The sequence below is a fragment of the Anomaloglossus baeobatrachus genome, chromosome 7, assembly GCF_048569485.1.
Source record: "Anomaloglossus baeobatrachus isolate aAnoBae1 chromosome 7, aAnoBae1.hap1, whole genome shotgun sequence".
NCBI classification, from domain to species: Eukaryota; Metazoa; Chordata; class Amphibia; order Anura; family Aromobatidae; genus Anomaloglossus; species Anomaloglossus baeobatrachus.
The window spans coordinates 32927735-32945692 of record NC_134359.1 but is presented as its reverse complement, the minus strand read 5'-3'; the positions used below and the strand labels follow the sequence as shown (position 1 = coordinate 32945692).

Below are 17958 nucleotides of genomic sequence, written 5' to 3'. Positions count from 1 at the left end.
TTCAACAATCAACGATTTTTTGAAAATGAACAACGTGTCAACGATCAACGATAAGGTGAGTATTTTTGATCGGTAACGGACGTTCGTTGGTGTCACACGCAACAACGTCGTTAACGATGCCGGATGTGCGTCACGGAATCCGTGACCCCGGCGATATATCTTTAGATACGTCGTTGCGTGTAACAGGGCCTTTACTGGAGGGGGGCGGCAGCGGTGATGGAGCAGAGCCATAGGAGGCAGAGGCTGTGCTGGCAGCAATAGCAAGTCAGTGGTGGCAGTGGTAGTGGTGAGTCAGTGGTGGCAGCAGCGGCAGTGGTTATTTTGTGGAGCAGGCCAGTGCGGCGAGTGTCGCAGTCTGTCCGCCGCGGTCCTGGCTTCAAATGATGGCGCCCAGAGCGGCGCTTGCGCAGATGGAGCGCTCACCCGACAGCTCCATCTGTGCACGCGCTGACTCCCTGTGCCATCATTTGAAGCCAGGACCGCGGACAGACTAGCACACTCGCAGCACAGCCACTGCAGTCCGGACAGCCGCCCACCCGCACAGAGAGGCAGCCTGCCGACGGCACGAGGCACCCAGCTGTCCGCACGCACCCGGCCGCCTGCACACAGAGCCACACAGACAGCTCCCACCGGTAAACTATATTCGGATTTTAAGACACACCCCTCATTTTCCTCTCAAATTTTTGGAAGGAAAAGTGCATCTTAGAATCCAAAAAATACAGTAAGTGCAGATACAAGATCCGGGATCATCGCCGATACCAAACAGAAGCCATAAAATAGGATCCGTAAAAAGGACGATGTGTGATCGGTGTAATCTACTGATTTATAAATCCAAGGTTTTCGAGTATCTGGAGGAATTATGTCAGATTTACCTTTATATGAAATTCTAGGTTTTCGTCCATTGAATAGATGTGATCGAATATGTCCTGTGCGATTCTGGGGATGATTCCCATGAGCTGATGATCGTGTAGCTTCCCCTAAAAGACAATAAATGGGACGCTAGTGGAAGAGGATGAAAGCCAAGATGGCTGCCGCGTAGGTCTATTCAGTAGCCTTTATACCCAGATTATTACATTAGGAAGAATAAAATAGGATTAAATATAAGAACACAAACCTATTAGATAAAGTCACACACACAACACAGGGATATCAAACAGCAAGACAATGCCGGCGTCATGAATGTGTCACGACCTGACATGATCTCGGGGGGATCTGGGATTAGAAGGTCACAGCGTATTGTTGATTACAGATCCTCTTTAGTGCCCGCTCATCATTTACCCTGAGTTGGAGCGTATTTAATTCCATCTGGTGCTGATGGGGATAAGATTCCTTTCTATCCTGCAGTGATCTAACAGGTAGTTGTAACGTCAGCTGCAGACACTCACTTCTACTATAAATATCCACTCCTTACTCCTCCCTATGCTGGCTATAGCTCATTCCTATGCTGTTACCATTTCAGCTGTGAAGTTTCCTACAGAAGAATCCAAGGAGTGATTTTTGTTGTGTCTTTCCTCTCCTGTTTGTCTTACTTTCCTTGTGTTGTCTTAATGTAGTAGTGAGACTAATGTGTCATTGGCCTTCACTAGTCAGGGTGAATTCAGGGCCAGCAAGGGCCTAGGCACGTGATGGCGCATGGGGGAAGGATCTGTCTAGGGGTGTAAGGGAGTGTAGAAATCAGCATCAGGTGAGTGTCAGGAGGCGACCCCGCTCCTCTCTACCTAGAACCAGGGCCTACTGATGCTTTGTTTCTCTGGTGTACCCTGTGTGTTGCGTCACTCGCCAGGTGTCCTCCCCTCCCCCGGCATGACATTACCCTGGTGTTCCCGCAGTGTTGCGCTGCTTGCTTGGAGTCCTTCCCCGGCATGACATTCCCCTTGTGTTCCCGCAGTGTTGCGACGCTTGATGGGTGTCGTTCCCCGGCGTGATACTACCCTGGTGTTCCCGCAGTGTTGAGGCACTTGCTGGGAGTCCTCCCTGAGTGACATTACCCTGGTATTCCGCCGCTCGCTGGGAGTCCTCCCTGGCGTGACGTTACCCTGGTGTTCTCGCTGTGTTGCGGTGCTCGCTGTGAGTCCTCCCTCGGGTGACATTATCCTGGTGTTCCCGCTGTGTTGCGGCGCTCGCTGTGAGTCCTCCCTCGGGTGACATTATCCTGGTGTTCCTGCTGTTTTGCGGTGCTCGCTGTGAGTCCTCCCTCGGGTGACATTATCCTGGTGTTCCTGCTGTGTTGTGGCGCTCGCTGTGAGTCCTCCCTCGGGTGACATTACCCTGGTGTTCCCGCTGTGTTGCGCTGCTCGCTGGGAGTACTCCCTCGGGTGACATCACCCAGGTGTTCCCGCTGTGTTGTGGCGCTTGTTGGGACTCCTCCCCCGGGTGACATCACACTGGTGTTCCCGCTGTGTTGTGCCACTCGCTGGGAGTCCTCCCCCGGGTGACGTTACCCTGGTGTTCCCGCTGTGTTGCGGCGCTTAATGGGAGTACCCTTGTTCCTGGCTTTACACCTATAGTCGCCACTTTAGGATCAGTGAGGGTCTGATCTTTGAGAATGAAGGAGTCCCTGTGTTAATTATCCACAGTTCCCCTTTTACCATTTTTCCTTGCAACGGGGTGCCCCGAATCACTCAATAGAGCGGTGCCGGTGTACCCCACTTAGAGGCTGCAGTGCGCCAACAATGCTCAAATGCTTCCTTCTTAGGACCGATGGAGGTCCCAGAGGTCGGCCTATCGTAGGTTTATAAGATGGGACCAACATCACCGATCTCTGCCATCCCTTACCTCCATCGTGTGGGTTTTTCCAGACGACGTCTGACCGTAGGCGAAAATGGTTCCATTGTAACCATCCAAAACATCTGAAAAAAAAGAGGCAAAAGCGTAAGTAAAATAATAATAAAAATATACATCTCCAAAAACATACAGATAGGGAATTTAGATTGTGAGCCCCAATGGGGACAGTGTTCCTGATGTATGTAAAGCGCTGCGGAATTAATAGCGCTATATAAATGAATAAACGGCGCGCCACTATTCATTACATGGCCGAATTTACACTTATGGCTCGTAGTTCAGATTTCTGAAAATGGGTTGCAATTCCATCTGGTGTCAGATCGTCGTCCCCTCCCCGCGACAAATGACTTCTCTCTGACAGGTGCCGAAATCGCCGCCCTCCCCGGATATTAGAAGCCGCCTGTCTCCAGCTTTGGGATTGACGTCTCCTGAAACATCTCGAGAAAAGGAACAAAGAGCGGCATTTCTGCATCATTGATTTACAGCCAAGTGCAATAGGCGCTGGAGTATCTGCTATCAGATCCGGGGGGGGGGGGCATGGACGCACCCCACCCCCACACACAGAATTTATCATTGAGGGCTCGCCTCCCCCCCCAAGTGTTAGCGTTGGATAATGGCCGCATAAGTCAAAACAAAATGCGCATAAATTTCCCCAACTCCACAGTTGATGCAGAAAATACCAGATTCCACCTGTAATTAGGGGCCTATTATCTTCTAGAAAATGGTCAGAAAACACGGCGCATTCATACACGACGGCGGAGAGGGCAGACCACCAGCAGCTATGTCAGCAGTAAGTGAAGCCGGGAAGGGACGCGCGCGGCCGTACATAAATAATTAACATTCAGCAAGCACAGGAGAAACGCAACATACAGCAGATTTAGGAAAGAACCGCCGAGACAATGGAGAGAAGGCGAAAAGTGGGACGAAACAAGGATCCCCTCCCCCACGTCCTTACCCAATGTCATACGGACGTACAACTACAACTCCTAGCATGTGAACGCTTATCCTTAGCGGGACTACACCCAGCGCCAAAGTTTCTGATACGTTTGACGTCAAGGATTAATCTATTTTCCTTGTGAAAAGGATAGAAATCTCTTTAATATAGGCTGGATGTGTCTCTCCCAGTAATATAGGCTGGATGTGTCTCTCCCAGTAATATAGGCTGGATGTGAGGTCTGTGTGTCTCTCCCAGTAATATAGGCTGGATGTGAGGTCTGTGTGTCTCTCCCAGTAATATAGGCTGGATGTGAGGTCTGTGTGTCTCTCCCAGTAATATAGGCTGGATGTGAGGTCTGTGTGTGTCTCCCAGTAATATAGGCTGGATGTGAGGTCTGTGTATCTCTCCCAGTACTATAGGCTGGATGTGAGCTCTGTGTCTCTCACACAGTATTATAGGCTGGATGTGAGGTCTGTGTGTCTCTCCCAGTAATATAGGCTGGATGTGAGGTCTGTGTGTCTCACACAGTATTATAGGCTGGATGTGAGGTCTGTGTGTCTCTCCCAGTAATATAGGCTGGATGTGAGGTCTGTGTGTCTCTCCCAGTAATATAGGCTGGATGTGAGCTCTGTGTATCTCTCCCAGTAATATAGGCTGGATGTGAGCTCTGTGTGTTTCTCCCAGTAATATAGGCTGGATGTGAGGTCTGTGTGTCTCTCCCAGTAATATAGGCTGGATGTAGGCTCTGTGTGTCTCCCAGTAATATAGGCTGGATGTGAGCTCTGTGTGTCTCCCAGTAATATAGGCTGGATGTGAGGTCTGTGTGCCTCTCCCAGTAATATAGGCTGGATGTGAGCTCTGTGTGTCTCCCAGTAATATAGGCTGGATGTGAGCTCTGTGTGTCTCACACAGTATTATAGGCTGGATGTGAGGTCTGTGTGTCTCTCCCAGTAATATAGGCTGGATGTGAGGTCTGTGTGTCTCCCAGTAATATAGGCTGGATGTGAGGCTTGTGTGTCTCCCAGTAATATAGGCTGGATGTGAGGTTTGTGTGTCTCCCAGTAATATAGGCTGGATGTGAGGTCTGTGTGTCTCTCCCAGTAATATAGGCTGGATGTGAGGTCTGTGTGTCTCTCCTAGTAATATAGGCTGGATGTGAGCTCTGTGTGTCTCCCAGTAATATAGGCTGGATGTGAGCTCTGTGTGTCTCCCAGTAATATAGGCTGGATGTGAGGTCTGTGTGTCTCACACAGTATTATAGGCTGGATGTGAGGTCTGTGTGTCTCTCCCAGTAATATAGGCTGGATGTGAGGTCTGTGTGTCTCCCAGTAATATAGGCTGGATGTGAGGTTTGTGTGTCTCCCAGTAATATAGGCTGGATGTGAGGTCTGTGTGTCTCCCAGTAATATAGGCTGGATGTGAGGTCTGTGTGTCTCCCAGTAATATAAGCTGGATGTGAGGTCTGTGTGTCTATCCCAGTAATATAGGCTGGATGTGAGGTCTGTGTGTGTGTCTCCCAGTAATATAGGCTGGATGTGAGCTCTGTGTGTGTGTCTCCCAGTAATATAGGCTGGATGTGAGCTCTGTGTGTCTCCCAGTAATATAGGCTGGATGTGAGGTCTGTGTGTCTCACACAGTATTATAGGCTGGATGTGAGGTCTGTGTGTCTCTCCCAGTAATATAGGCTGGATGTGAGGTCTGTGTGTGTCTCCCAGTAATATAGGCTGGATGTGAGCTCTGTGTGTCTCCCAGTAATATAGGCTGGATGTGAGGTCTGTGTGTCTCACACAGTATTATAGGCTGGATGTGAGGTCTGTGTGTATCTCCCAGTAATATAGGCTGGATGTGAGGTCTGTGTGTCTCCCAGTAATATAGGCTGGATGTGAGGTCTGTGTGTCTCCCAGTAATATAGGCTGGATGTGAGGTCTGTGTGTCTCCCAGTAATATAGGCTGGATGTGAGGTCTGTGTGTCTCACACAGTATTATAGGCTGGATGTGAGGTCTGTGTGTCTCTCCCAGTAATATAGGCTGGATGTGAGGTCTGTGTGTGTCTCCCAGTAATATAGGCTGGATGTGAGGTCTGTGTGTCTCCCAGTAATATAGGCTGGATGTGAGGTCTGTGTGTCTCCCAGTAATATAGGCTGGATGTGAGGTCTGTGTGTCTCCCAGTAATATAGGCTGGATGTGAGGTCTGTGTGTCTCCCAGTAATATAGGCTGGATGTGAGGTCTGTGTGTCTCCCAGTAATATAGGCTGGATGTGAGGTCTGTGTGTCTCCCAGTAATATAAGCTGGATGTGAGGTCTGTGTGTCTCTCCCAGTAATATAGGCTGGATGTGAGGTCTGTGTGTGTGTCTCTCCAGTAATATAGGCTGGATGTGAGCTCTGTGTGTGTGTGTCTCCCAGTAATATAGGCTGGATGTGAGCTCTGTGTGTCTCCCAGTAATATAGGCTGGATGTGAGGTCTGTGTGTCTCACACAGTATTATAGGCTGGATGTGAGGTCTGTGTGTCTCTCCCAGTAATATAGGCTGGATGTGAGGTCTGTGTGTGTCTCCCAGTAATATAGGCTGGATGTGAGGTCTGTGTATCTCTCCCAGTAATATAGGCTGGATGTGAGCTCTGTGTGTCTCACACAGTATTATAGGCTGGATGTGAGGTCTGTGTGTGTCTCCCAGTAATATAGGCTGGATGTGAGGTCTGTGTGTGTCTCCCAGTAATATAGGCTGGATGTGAGGTCTGTGTGTCTCACACAGTATTATAGGCTGGATGTGAGGTCTGTGTGTCTCTCCCAGTAATATAGGCTGGATGTGAGGTCTGTGTGTGTCTCCCAGTAATATAGGCTGGATGTGAGCTCTGTGTGTCTCTCCCAGTAAAATAGGCTGGATGTGAGGTCTGTGTGGCTCCCAGTAATATAGGCTGGATGTGAGGTCTGTGTGTCTCCCAGTAATATAGGCTGGATGTGAGGTCTGTGTGTCTCCCAGTAATATAGGCTGGATGTGAGGTCTGTGTGTCTCCCAGTAATATAGGCTGGATGTGAGCTCTGTGTGTCTCCCAGTAATATAGGCTGGATGTGAGGTCTGTGTGTCCCTCCCAGTAATATAGGCTGGATGTGAGGTCTGTGTGTCTCTTCCAGTAATATAGGCTGGATGTGAGGTCTGTGTGTGTCTCTCCCAGTAATATAGGCTGGATGTGAGCTCTGTGTGTCTCTCCCAGTAATATAGGCTAGATGTGAGATCTGTGTGTCTCTCCCAGTAATATAGGGTGGATGTGAGGTCTGTGTGTCTCTCCCAGTAATATAGACTGGATGTGAGCTCTGTGTGTCTCCCAGTAATATAGGCTGGATGTGATCTCTGTGTGTCTCTCCCAGTAATATAGGCTGGATGTGAGGTCTGTGTGTGTCTCCCAGTAATATAGGCTGGATGTGATCTCTGTGTGTCTCTCCCAGTAATATAGGCTGGATGTGAGCTCTGTATGTCCTCCAAGTAACAGAAGTTGGAAGTGACCTACAGCTTCATTGTCTACAGCCTATTTTCTTTGCCCTCCCGAAGCCAGTACAAGCTTTCTCTTCTCTTTAGGCTGTGGAGACTAGTGCATAACCCCCTTCCACTTGGGAACAGGGTGATATTGCGCATTGCCATGTCAAGGCACAGGGGGACAATGAACACTGCCATGTCACTGGCACAGGCGATTATGCACACCGCGATGCTACTGGCACAGAGGACAATGCACACTGCCATGCCACTGGCAAAGGAGACAATGCACACTGCCGTGCCACTGACACAGGAAACAATGCACACTGCAATGCCACTGACACAGGAAACAATGCACACTGCCATGCCACTGACACAGGGAACAATGCACACTGCAATGCCACTGACACAGGAGACAATGCACACTGCATTGTCACTGACACATGGAACAATGCACACTGCAATGCCACTGACACATGGAACAATGCACACTGCAATGCCACTGACACAGGAGACAATGCACACTGCATTGCCACTGACACATGAGACAATGCACACTGCAATGCCACTGACACAGGGAACAATGCACACTGCAATGCCACTGACACAGCGAACAATGCACACTGCAATGCCACTGACACAGTGAACAATGCACACTGCAATACCACTGACACAGGGGACAATGCACACTTCCATGCCACTGACACATGGAACAATGCACACCGCAATGCCACTGACACAGGGGACAATGCACACTGCAATGCCACTGACACAGGGAACAATGCACACTGCAATGCCACTGACACAGGGAACAATGCACACTGCAATGCCACTGACACAGGGGACAATGCACACTGCCATGCCACGGCACATAGATAACAGAAATTATGCACAGTTAAATGTAACAGAACAGAAAAAATGTTCATGCAAGAATTTTGCTGACAAAACAGCAAATGAAAAACACATTCTGATGTTACAAACAACAAAAGAATATTATCCTAAGCGAGGTCTCTTCTTACTACTGCCATGCGTATCAATAGTTACCAAGCAGGGGCTCCGGCATTGCTACGTAACCTCCACTTTTAACTGCAGAATGCCTTTAATTACAGCATATCTCCTCCTCTCCCTCTTCTTGGTAATTAAGCTTTGTACAATGCATCTAATCATAATCAGTGAGATGACTCCAAAGTAAGGAAAGTGCCGTTGTAAGCACCAAAACGTGCACCAGACACTGCCTGGTAAAGAAGCTGGGCCGACATCCCCCCCACATATTACCAGACTACGAAACAAGCGTCAGGGGAAACATCAAAAATGCAATAAAATTACTAAGTTCCTTCACTGAAGCATTAATGTGACTCGGTGTATGGCAGGAACAGTGCAATTTCTGGAAGATGGCAGCAATGTCCTAATCTGCACGCTGAGCTCTACAGTTCACCACATAGGGCTCTATTTCAAAAGTGAACAAGTTACCTGTTTTTTTTTTTTATTAAATGTATTGTTTAAAATGTTTTATACCATTTTCTTTGTTTAAAAAAAAGGAAATCTTGCCATTTTCACACTGCCCACTAGGTCTGATACTAAGCTTACACTTCCTGTTCTTTACAAATTACTTTTCAGGAGTCTCATTATCATTTTACAAAGAATTACAGATAACAACTCTATATACAGTATTTAACTGAGGATCTGCCATTCACAATAGGTGATATCACAGCTCACCTCCTCCTCCTGTACAATGACCGATCACCCCTCTTTATACAATAGATAACAGAGTAATCACCATTCACAATATGTGATATCACAGCTCACCCCCTCATCCTTCAGGACAATGACTAATAACACCTCTATATACAGATGATAACACAGGATCCACCACTCAACGTAGGTGATATCCCAGCTCACTTCCTCCTCCTCCTGGATAATGATTGATAACACGGGATCGACCAATCACAATATGTAATGTCACAGCTCACCTCCTCATCCAGTTCATTAACATCTCTAAATACAGAAGATAACACAGGATCCACCATTCACAATAGGTGATCTCACAGCTCACTTCCTCCTCCTGTACAATGACTGATAACATTTCTATATACAATAGGTAACACAGGATCCACCATTCACTATGGGTGATCTCACAGCTCATCTCCTCCTCCTGTAAAATGACTGATAACACCTCTATATACAGTAGATAACACAGGATTCACCATTCACAATAGGTGATGTCACAGCTCACATTCTCACCCTCCTGTGACTGATAACATCTCTATCTATTGTAAGTAACACAGTATCTACCACTTACAACAGGGGATGTCAGAGCTCACCTCTTTCTCCTCCTGTTCAATGACTGATAACATCTCTATATGCAGTAGATAACACAGGATCCACCATTCAGAATAGATGATGTCACAGCTCACCTAATCCCCCCTCCTGTGACTGATAACACCTCTATCTACTGTAGGTAACACAGTATCTACCACTCACAACAGGGGATGTCACAGCTCACCTCCTTCTCCTCCTGTTCAATGACTGATAACATCTCTATATACAGTAGATAACACAGGATCCATCATTTAGAATAGATGATGTCACAGCTCACCTCATCCACCTCCTGTGACTGATAACACCTCTATCTACTGTAGGTAACACAGTATCTACCACTCACAACAGGGGATGTCACAGCTCACCTCCTTCTCCTGTACAATGACTGATAACATCTATATACAGTAGATAACACACGATCCACCATTCACAATAGGTGATATCACAGCTCACCTCCTCCAGTACAATGACTGATAACACCTCTATCTACTGTAGGTAACACAGTATCTACCACTCACAACAGAGGATGTCACAGCTCACCTCCTCCTCCAGTACAATGACTGATAACATCTCTATATACAGTAGATAACACAGGATCCAACATTCACAATAGGTGATGTCACAGCTCACCTCCTCCCCCTACTGTGACAGTCCAGTGTGAAAAAGGCAAGATTTCTTTTTTTTTTTTTTAAGAAAAAAAAAGTTCTGAAAAATTTGTAGATAAAAAATAAATTTAACAAAAAATAATCTCATTTAATCAATAGACCCTTTCTGCTGCATTCCCTCTGCTCGTGGCTGTGCTGCGCGCTGCTGCGTCTCTCTTCTCGGGGGAGGACACTGTAATAAGCGTTTCTAGGTTCGTCCATAGGGGACTGCATCTATACCACCCCCTACACATCAGGTCTGGGAAGCTGAGATACAAGGAGTTGCTGCCTCACAGGAAGGATACTATCCTTATTCCCTGAGTGACAGCATAGCATTAGCGATGTGGATTTATTTAACCCTTGCACAGCACCAGTCCCTGCGTCCTTCTACATACAGGAACAGCTAAGTCCACAGAAGACGCAGCCATAAATGTTCCCCACCCCTGGTGATCCTGGCATGTGATCCGCTCACCTTTGACGATCTGCTTGGCGCAGGCGTTGTATACTTGCTCCTGGGATGAGTTTGGCGGCAGAACTTTATCGAAGACATATGGCTTTCCTTGCTGAAAAAGAAAAATAAAACATTTAAGCAAAAATGAAACAAAAAGGAGTCGTCCAGGCCCCGGGTACCTTCTTATTGTGCAGCGCTAATCTTTCCAGACCCGGCGCACAAAGGCAGGCGAGAATGGCTGAGGTCAGCAAAGGGCTTCTCCTTCCAAGAAATGGACACCAGCTCCATAACGGGCACGACATGTTTTATACTGGGTGCTTGTCACTTATACCCTGAAACTTAAATACCCCCCACCCAGGTGCAGATCTTTCCCCAATAGGGGCCAAATCTTTGGACTTTATACATGGTGCATTTTTAAAGAGATGCTTAAATGGTGTTTTCCAATTTCGGAAAACCCCTTTCACCCCGATGCAGTTTATTTTTTAAGGAAAAAAAACAGTGCTTTAAGCATCCTCCCCAGGTCCAACACTGAGTCTCTGCCACTGCCAATCAGTGAGCTCAGCAGCTCTGAACAGCTTATGCCATCAACTCAGACAGTTCACCAACTGACTGACAGACTGTTGATGTGCCATATCCTCTGCAGATAGTAACAAATAGCGGAAACAGCGGCAGATCATCAGTGCTGGACCTGGGGAGAGGGAGTAAAGCATCAGCACTGGACCTGGAAAGAGGGAGTAAAGCATCAGTGCTGGACGTGGGGAGAGGGAGTAAAGTATCTGCACTGGACCTGGGGAGAGGGAGTAAAAAATCAGCGCTGGACCTGGGGGAGAGGGAGTAAAGACTCAACACTGGACCTGGAGAAAGGGAGTAAAACATCAGTGCTGGACGTGGGGTGAGTAAAGCATCAGCACTGGACCTGGGGAGAGGGAGTAAAGCATCAGCGCTGGACCTGGGGAGAAGGAGTAAAGCATCAGCACTGGACCTGGGGACAGGGAGTAAAGTATCAGCGCTGGACCTGGGGAGAGGGAGTAAAGATTCAGCACTGGACCTGGGGACAGGAAGTAAAGATTCTGCGCTAGACCTGGGGTGATGGAGTAAAGCTTCAGCGCTGGATGTGGGGAAAGGGAGTAAAGCATCAGCACTGGACCTGGGGACAGGGAGTAAAGTATCAGCGCTGGACCTGGGGACAGGGAGTAAAGTATCAGCACTGGACCTGGGGACAGGGAGTAAAGTATCAGCGCTGGACCTGGGGAGAGGGAGTAAAGCTCAGTGCTGAACATTGGGAGAGGGAGTAAAGCATCAGTGCTGAACCTGGGGAGAGGGAGTAATGCACAGTGTGTTTGTTTTTTAAACAAACCGTAACTAGGGAAACAGAAAATTTTTTGGAACTGGAAAACCCCTTTTATGCAATCTGTCAGCACAAAATGACTGTACAAACTAAGCACAAGCGCTCAGTGCACCCTTTCCGGTGCCAAGCTGTCCACTGCACCCTTCCCACCTACTCGTTTCACTCTATCCACCTTTCTCTGTAAAACCCAAACTGTGAATCAAATTAGAGGAGGGAGGAGAGAGATGCAAAACAAGAAAGTGGGAAGGTGCGCTGAACCCCTCCACAAGGAGGCATCGGTGGATGTGTTAGGTTTGAACAGTCACTTTGCAAATATTTTTTTTCGGCCATTTTTCATTTGATAGGGTCCCTATATACGAAAAGACGTGATTCTTCACATATTGGACTAAACAGTGATTATCATCATTATCCTCAACAAGGATGAAATACAATCTGGGATTTTCAGATCTTTTTACAGGTTTTCTCTCCTCCATTCCATGAAATTCACTGCAAAAGCAGAAAATGCTGCACAGCGTGAAAAAACACAAATGTATTTTGCAAATCTTTTCTATGTATTCTGGATATTTGACATTAAGGGGCCCATCAAGTCCGGTTAGTGCAGGATTAATGGCACTGCCCTGTGTGTGCAGGTATCACAGTAATTGCATCCTTTACCAGCCTAATGGAGAAAAGCAGGAAGATGGAAATCAGATTCCTCCCATCTGTTTCCTCCGGGCCATAACCTGCATCTATGGAACGAGGAGGTGGATGGGGTTATAGTTTCCAGCATCACATTGCCACATATAACTCATGGTCCAGAGCGGTGGTGATGGAACATAGATTTCTGGATTTTTCTCAGAACCATTTTTTTTTTTAAATCTCCTTTAGAACCTTTAGGTTTTTCAGCGCCATCTTTGTGTATGACGTTTTCCAAAATCTCCTCTGCCCACAGCAGAAACATATTTTAAAATCCAGAAAGTTCTGCAACATTATTGATACTTCTTCATTCCATCCCTTTGAAGATCTGTGCTTACATTGAATTAGGGGGAGAACTTTTCTCCTTGCGGAGACTGACAAGCCAATCTGGCTGTCAGTGGTGAGGAGACTTATAGCTGCAATGCTCCTCTGGGTAATATTCAAATTGTCTCTTCAGGAAGGAAGGAGACAAACTCTAGTGCCACCTAATGGAAGTAGCAATCCTAAAAGTCAAAAGTGACTCTTTAACAAGCCTTTCATATAACCTAGGATTTATACCAGATCAGAACCTCAGTTTGCAGACACGGTATTTCGGAATGATTGTCCCTCGTCAGTGCAAAGTATGAGATCTGATCTGGCTTTATGAGAAACTAAAGCGGGGTTATATCCCAGAGGAGCATTGCAGCTATAAGACTCCACACCACTGACAGCCAGATTGGTTTGTCAGTCTCCGCAAGGAGAAAAGTTCTCCTCTTAGACCCCACTTTAACTTCTCATAAAGCCAGATAAGATCTCATACTTTGCACTGACAAGGGATAATCATCCCGAAACACTGTGTCTGCAAATTGAGGTTCTGATCTGGCATAAATACTAGGTCATATGAAAAGGCTCGTTAAAGAGTCACTTTTGACTTTTTAAATGCGAATAGGTGGCACTAGAGTTCGTCTCCTTCCTCCCTGAAGAGACAATTTGAATACATTAATTAGGCTATTTTTACTGCATTTTTTGGTAAAGGACAGCAAAAATTCCAGTGAACAATTCAGTGAAAAAAAACAATGTCTATACTGACATTCGGCGTATTGTTTTCCGTAAAGGAATTAAAAAAAATGGAAATCCTGCAACATCAAAAAATGGCACCAGGATGGGGGCACGAAACGCGGTCACAAATGGGACTTTATTCAGGATGAAATCATTTTAACAGAGAAAAAAAAAAGTGTGACATGCTTTACTGCTTCTTTTGGCAAAAATAACGGAACTTGAAAAGACGCTTCCTAACAAAGTAAATGAGTGATGGGAACTCAGGGGTTAAAAACTGCACAGATGATTGTATCCAGTCTCCACAATGGCCCCATATTACAATGTATCAGTCTGGAGATCCTGCATAGAAAGTAACAAATGTTCCTGTCTGATCTCAGAATTCTAAAAATCTTAAGGTTTTCTTTTGTTTGTTTGTTTTTAAGAAAGTTGCAAAATGTTTTATTAATTCTAGAAGGTCGAACCTTTAGTTGTAAATATTTATAAATATTATTGGATATTGTAATTACTTGTCGCTCATGGCTCAATCGTATTCCTGTTTTTTTGTTTTTTTTGTGGCTCGTTAGTGATGGAAAATATGGACCACAATGAGGAAGGAGCTGAGCTCCACGGATCAGCTGGTCCTCTGCAGGAGCCGCACTGAGCATGCTCAGCTCTATGACTTCATCCTGAGGCTGCAGCAGAATCCGCCAGAATGTGCCCAGCTGCCAGGGAATAATCTGCTGGAGCCGCCGCAGGCTCAGCACACAATGCACGACAGTACCCTGGCCGAGGCACCTGGGATGAGGGGGACAGGGCCCATAAAGGGAGCCCAATGCAGAGCAAATCACATCCCCCCTATAGAGGGCCATAATCAGGGTGCCAGAGGGCCCTAGCTCTGCATGTGTGGCCCCACAGCCTCATACCAGCCAGCAGGTCAGGTCCCAAATCTCTGATGACCTCCCTGTCCTAGCCATCCAGTTAACCCCTAATACACAGCATCATCCCCTCCCCCATCTACAGGTTCAGCTGAAGAAGCCTGAGAATCCCCCCACCCCTGTATAATCAATACAAGAAAAACAGCCCCCTCCTCTAATTAACCCTGCAACTCCAGGCCGGGCATAAAACAATGAGCCCAAAGCTTCAGCCACAACCTATAGTCATCTGCACATCAGGAGCCAGAAACCCCCCCCTTTCCCTTATATAAGAGAACATGATGTAGGTGGATGTTAGATCATTATCTGACATATACTGGATCTTATATAAACCAGTGACACCACCACCCCCTGTATATATGTATTGTATTCATCGGGTTCTTTATGTATCATATCCGCAACATATAGAAGAATATGCAAAATATATAGCAGCAGATAGAAACCGCCCATGGGGAAAACAGACACAGACCCCACACCGCCCCCCGCCCTGTATAGAAGTGTAAAAAGTATATCACAGAGCACATACAGGGACACGGTACATGTCTCCGCTACAGAGGATAAATATATATATATATATATACACACACATTACACAGGGATATAATGCATGTCTCCACTACAGAGGATATATATACACATTATACACACAGACACATATATATATATATATATATATATATACACACCGTATATGCACGTGTGTATATAAATACACACGCACACACATATATGTGTATATATACAGTATATATACACACAAACACACACACAATCATTCACATGTACACACACGTATACATGGGCATTGGAGCTGTACCCTCTGGATACGCACCCTCCTCCAGTCTCCTCCATTATATACTCAGCAGCTGTCTCATTATAGACAGTTGCATTATGTCTGCACCCCTCCCCTATACAGCGCAGGTGCCGGATGCACCCTCCATCTATACTGCATGTAGGTGCATGATGACTGCACCCTGCGTCGTACAGCACAGGCCCTGATAGTGCAGGATACAATGTTTGTGTATATATATATATATATATATTAGTATATACAGCAGCATTCACTCTGAAGCCCTATATTGTTCAGCACAGGCCCTGGTGGATATATGCGCCCCTCCCTCGGCCAGATGTACACATCATCTAGATTCTGCATACATGCTACATGTGTGTGTGTGTATGTGTATATATATATATATATATATATATATATATACACACACACAGCTGGGTTGAGGGTAAAATCAGGGGCCAGTACTGTATAAGGGAGGGGTCAGCATATAAAGGGGGCTGCAGTTACATACATACACAGCTGAGGCATATATGCATCCACACTATCCACACTACACATACATAATATACAGCTGATGTATCTTTCTCTGTAATATACATATATATATATATATATATATATATACATATATATATATATATACATATATATATATATAAAAAAAATTGTTTAAAAGAACTGAGAGTCCTCAGTGGTTGATACCCTTTAATGGCTAACTGAAAAGATGGTAATAATTGCAAGCTTTCGAGACTGCTCAGGTCTCTTCATCAGGCATGGTATAACACAAAATCTGAAGAGTCACATATTTATACCTGTTGTGTATAAATATGTGACTCTTCAGATTTTGTGTTATACCATGCCTGATGAAGAGACCTGAGCAGTCTCGAAAGCTTGCAATTATTACCATCTTTTCAGTTAGCCATTAAAAGGTATCAACCACTGAGGACTCTCAGTTCTTTTAAACAATTTTTTTTATCTCTACTGGCTAACACGGTACAAAGATATATTTTACTTGTATATATATATACATATATATATATATATATATGTATGTATATATATATATATATATATTTACACACTCATAGTTGCTGCCTCCTAGCACACAGCTGATGTTTGGTGATATATATATATATATATATACACACATACACATATACACACACACACATAGATACTTATTTACACGCATACGTACATATACCGTATATGCACATACATACAAACACATATTTATACACACATACAGTATATACACACACAAACATAAATGCTCATACATATATATATATATATAGACACACACACACACACACACACACAGTGGCTGCACTCACCCCGACCACGATGGTGTCGTCGCCCTTGAACACCGGGATGAACTTGTCCCCTCTCTGGATCTCGGCGCCGTTCAGCGGCCGGAAGCGGCACATCACCTTGATGCTGCACTCGGCGGGATCTGCCATGTTCCCTGAGAGGAATAATTCCCGGTGTCGGTGCCGCGTCTCCGCCGTGCGCGGTCAGAGGCTGGGAGCAGCCGGCAGCGCAGCCATCCTGCATCAGCACCAGCCTCCGTCCACAGCCTGCATCCCGGGCCCCGCCCCCAGCGCCGCCTGCCTGCCGCACTGCATGACGGGAAGTGTAGTCTGGGCGGTGACTGGCAGGTGCGGACGGAGGCGCCGTGTGCGCATCGTCCTATACTGGCGGAGAGCAGAGCACCGGGAGCGGGCGGCACCGGGACGGGCACAGTTGGTTTCCAGCAATTGAAGAACGTCAGGTAAATTATCTTGGTTACTATCACATACTGGGTTTTTTTTTTTTTGTTCACGCGTACTAAACGCATTAACGTTTGTGCGTTTTCCCCGCCTGTAGTGGAGGGGACTCTGCTGTTTATGTGGAAAATGAAAGAAAACAAAAAGCATGCAAAAATATTACAATGCAAAAATCACAGCGTTTCTGTACTAAAACCCCCCTCATGATAATGCCACATCCCATCAATCACCATAACGCAGGGAAATCACAAAAAAATAAAAGGGAGCAGCACTATTGTGTATTTTGGTGCAGAAAACATACGATTCCACTATTGGGAATGTGTTGTTTTTTTTTGCAATTTTTTATTGCGAGTTTTATGGGGTTTTTTTCACCCAAACTAACAGGACAAATCAAATTCATTTTTTTTGGGGGGCCACAGCAGCCAATCAGAGCTCAGGGCTCATTTTTTAACCATCTGTGATTAGAGGTGAAGCAAAGATGCCATCATGAGGTCAAAACCCCTCCGGGCGAGCGCAGCGGACAGGAGGACGTGTCTGACCTCCGCTGCGTGTGTGAAATCCTCAACATGTATATTCCTCTTTTGTAAATATGAACATTTTTGGCAGATTTTACCCACAGTCGTGAATGAGATAAGGAAAATTTGCAGATAAAATAAAAAAAGCAAAATGGATCGTTATTGATAATGATTAATCACAAGAAGTCTCCAAAGCAAAGTAAGTCATTTTATTAAAGTAAGAAACACAAGAAAGAGACAAATCCACAGTGGAAAAAAACACGAAAAAAAGGACCATTCTGCAGAACATAATTCTTCTCTGCCCCTCTAT

General features: G+C 45.9%; 1 protein-coding gene across 1 annotated transcript in view; it reads right to left on the bottom strand.

The window, feature by feature from the left end:
• KIF5C (kinesin family member 5C) overlaps window positions 1-16968 on the bottom strand; it is a 74507-nt gene extending 57539 nt beyond the window's left edge. Inside the window, exons 1-4 of the mRNA XM_075317182.1 lie at window positions 16702-16968; window positions 10624-10714; window positions 2776-2849; window positions 873-977 (exon numbers count right to left, since the gene is read on the bottom strand). Coding sequence (XP_075173297.1) covers window positions 873-977; window positions 2776-2849; window positions 10624-10714; window positions 16702-16827 — 396 coding nt within the window. The 5' untranslated portion in view covers window positions 16828-16968. The remainder of the gene's footprint in view (window positions 1-872; window positions 978-2775; window positions 2850-10623; window positions 10715-16701) is intronic.
• Window positions 16969-17958: the final 990 nt, after the last annotated feature.